This window comes from Acipenser ruthenus, unplaced genomic scaffold (assembly GCF_902713425.1).
Source record: "Acipenser ruthenus unplaced genomic scaffold, fAciRut3.2 maternal haplotype, whole genome shotgun sequence".
In the NCBI taxonomy this organism is placed as follows: domain Eukaryota; kingdom Metazoa; phylum Chordata; class Actinopteri; order Acipenseriformes; family Acipenseridae; genus Acipenser; species Acipenser ruthenus.
The window spans coordinates 1-2,315 of record NW_026708532.1 but is presented as its reverse complement, the minus strand read 5'-3'; the positions used below and the strand labels follow the sequence as shown (position 1 = coordinate 2,315).

Here is a 2,315-nt window from a genome sequence, read left to right as displayed (position 1 = left end):
CCCAAGTACTCTGACCATGTGTTACTGGGAAACGCTATTTTAAAAGTACTGTGGTGGTTCATTTAACGCGACAGAAAGATACCTGGTTTATTTTTACTCTAGAAAGTGGCTGGAAAATGCAAAGGGTCCTTGACAGGAATGCATTTATAACTGCAGTGGTATTGAAGCATAATAGCATAAGAATTGTAAGGCCAATTTGATTTTTAATATGTAGTCTTCCACATCTGAAATGTCATAACCAAAACCAATATACTGTATATGCAAATGTTTGATTGGTGCCATTTACTGGCTAATGTTTTTAAATGACCAGCAAACATAATTGAATAAGAAGTGTTTTTACATTTTAGTAATTCAAATGAAGTTACATATATTACCCCCCCCCCCCCCCCACCACACACACACACACTATATATATACTATATATATATATATATATATATATATATATATATATATATATATATATATATATATATATAGGAACAGTATATGGTATGTATGTATGATGCATAAAAAAATAGAATCCATATAGGTACAGTATAGAATATATATTTTTATTGAAATGCCTTTTGTTTCATTTAAATAAAGTTCGTCAGAATTGCATTTTAGTTTCACAGGACACCTTAGACAGCATTTTAAATAGTATAAATTATAAGTTAGAGCTTAAAATTAAATAGTTGCTTAAAATATATTCTTACACCAGCAATAGGGTGTGGTTAAAACATTTTTAGTAAGTGTCACAGTACTTATGTCAAATTATGTCAAATGTCAAATTTCCTATGACATTTGCATTACATAGTCAAAGTAGCTCAATATAGTACAATAAAATGTCTAGAGCAAAAAAGTGACTACTTTAGAAAGTTACTTTCTCTGCGTCATCTCCCACAGTTCCACTCATAAACTTTATTCTATAAAACAAGTTTATCTGGCCTGAAGGCTGGGCGGGCGTCTGATAGATATGGTTGTATCTAACCTAGCTCTTTTGGAGCTCTTGTCCATGTGACTTCTTCATGCTTGCCTCCACACTGTATCGACGAAGCTCTTTTCCTGCAATCCTGTTGTTTCCCAGTTGTTATATCATTGGATGTGTTCATGTGTGGGAATTCTGGCTGGAGTTCTGTTGCTGGATGCAGCTACACATGGGCTTCTTTGTCAGCTCCTGGTAGGTAGATGATTTTAGAAATCTCGAGTAAGAGTCTTTCTCCATGAGAGTATAGATTTTATTCTGTGCTAGGTCGAAGCATGAAAGTGAGGGGTGTAGAAGGTTATTCTTCGTAATCTTTCTTGTTTCGTGATCAATATTGACCTATAAAACAGACAGAAGAGATAGATATTTAATACTAGAACATATGTAACCATGCCTACTCTCAACATAATTGTATCATAATTTTATATATATATATATATATATATATATATATATATATATATATATATATATATATATATATATATAGACACACACACACACACACACATACACATATGTACATGTTAACAAACAGATCTACGTCGGTACTTTTTCAAAGCAAAAATGTTTGGCATTATTTGTCTGGATATTATTAATAAGGTATTATTGTTTAACTAACCTCTTTTGGTGCATCATTTTCAAAATATTCTTCATAAATGTTCTTTGCCTTGGATGACAGCTTTGCAGATGACTTGGTATTCTTGTAGTCCTCACAGGCAAGCCAGAACTCAATGTTTTCCTCACTAAACTCAGACTTCAAGAAAGCTCTGAAGGCAGCCAAACCATCTATCAAAAAGAAAATAAATTACATTATAGATATAGATATATACTTTGCACTTCTGAAAATAGAAATTACCATGTGGGCTTCTTGCCCAAGAACCCTAGCAACAGACTCATAGAATTAATTACAGATATGATTCATCATTAGGTACCTGCATTAAAAAATGTCTGAACCCTCAGATCCACTTAACCTTTCTGATCTGATGTTTTCCCTGATAGATAAACGTGATTTACATAATAGTTGGAGAGTTGGTCTTAGTTACTGTATAGAACTACATTTTGTCCAGTAGGAAGGTCAGTGACTTGAATAAATTCAAATTGAGGGTTCTGTTGAGTTGCACTAAAAAAGTGTTTAAACAAAGGTGTTAAACATCACCTAAAACCAAGTGATTTTGATCTTGAACCCAGCTTTCTATGTATAATTACTCATCTTATTGCTTAGATACCACAAAACAGAAGATATGTGGAGATTCCGTAATGAAGTAAACTCTGACCTCTGGTTACATTTGACTGGTCAAGCATTACGTAATCTCCCCAGGCATTTAAGCTGTAAAAAAATGCTATT

At 33.0% G+C, this 2,315-nt stretch overlaps 1 protein-coding gene across 1 annotated transcript; it reads right to left on the bottom strand.

Moving 5' to 3' along the window:
• Positions 1–538: 538 nt before the first annotated feature.
• LOC131734215 (regulator of G-protein signaling 16-like) lies at positions 539–1,766 on the bottom strand (the record flags this gene model as incomplete). Its single annotated transcript, XM_059021295.1, has 2 exons — positions 539–1,306; positions 1,590–1,766. Coding segments are annotated over 2 exons (393 nt in total), but the record flags the coding sequence as incomplete, so codon positions are not given.
• Between the last annotated feature and the right edge of the window lie 549 nt (positions 1,767–2,315).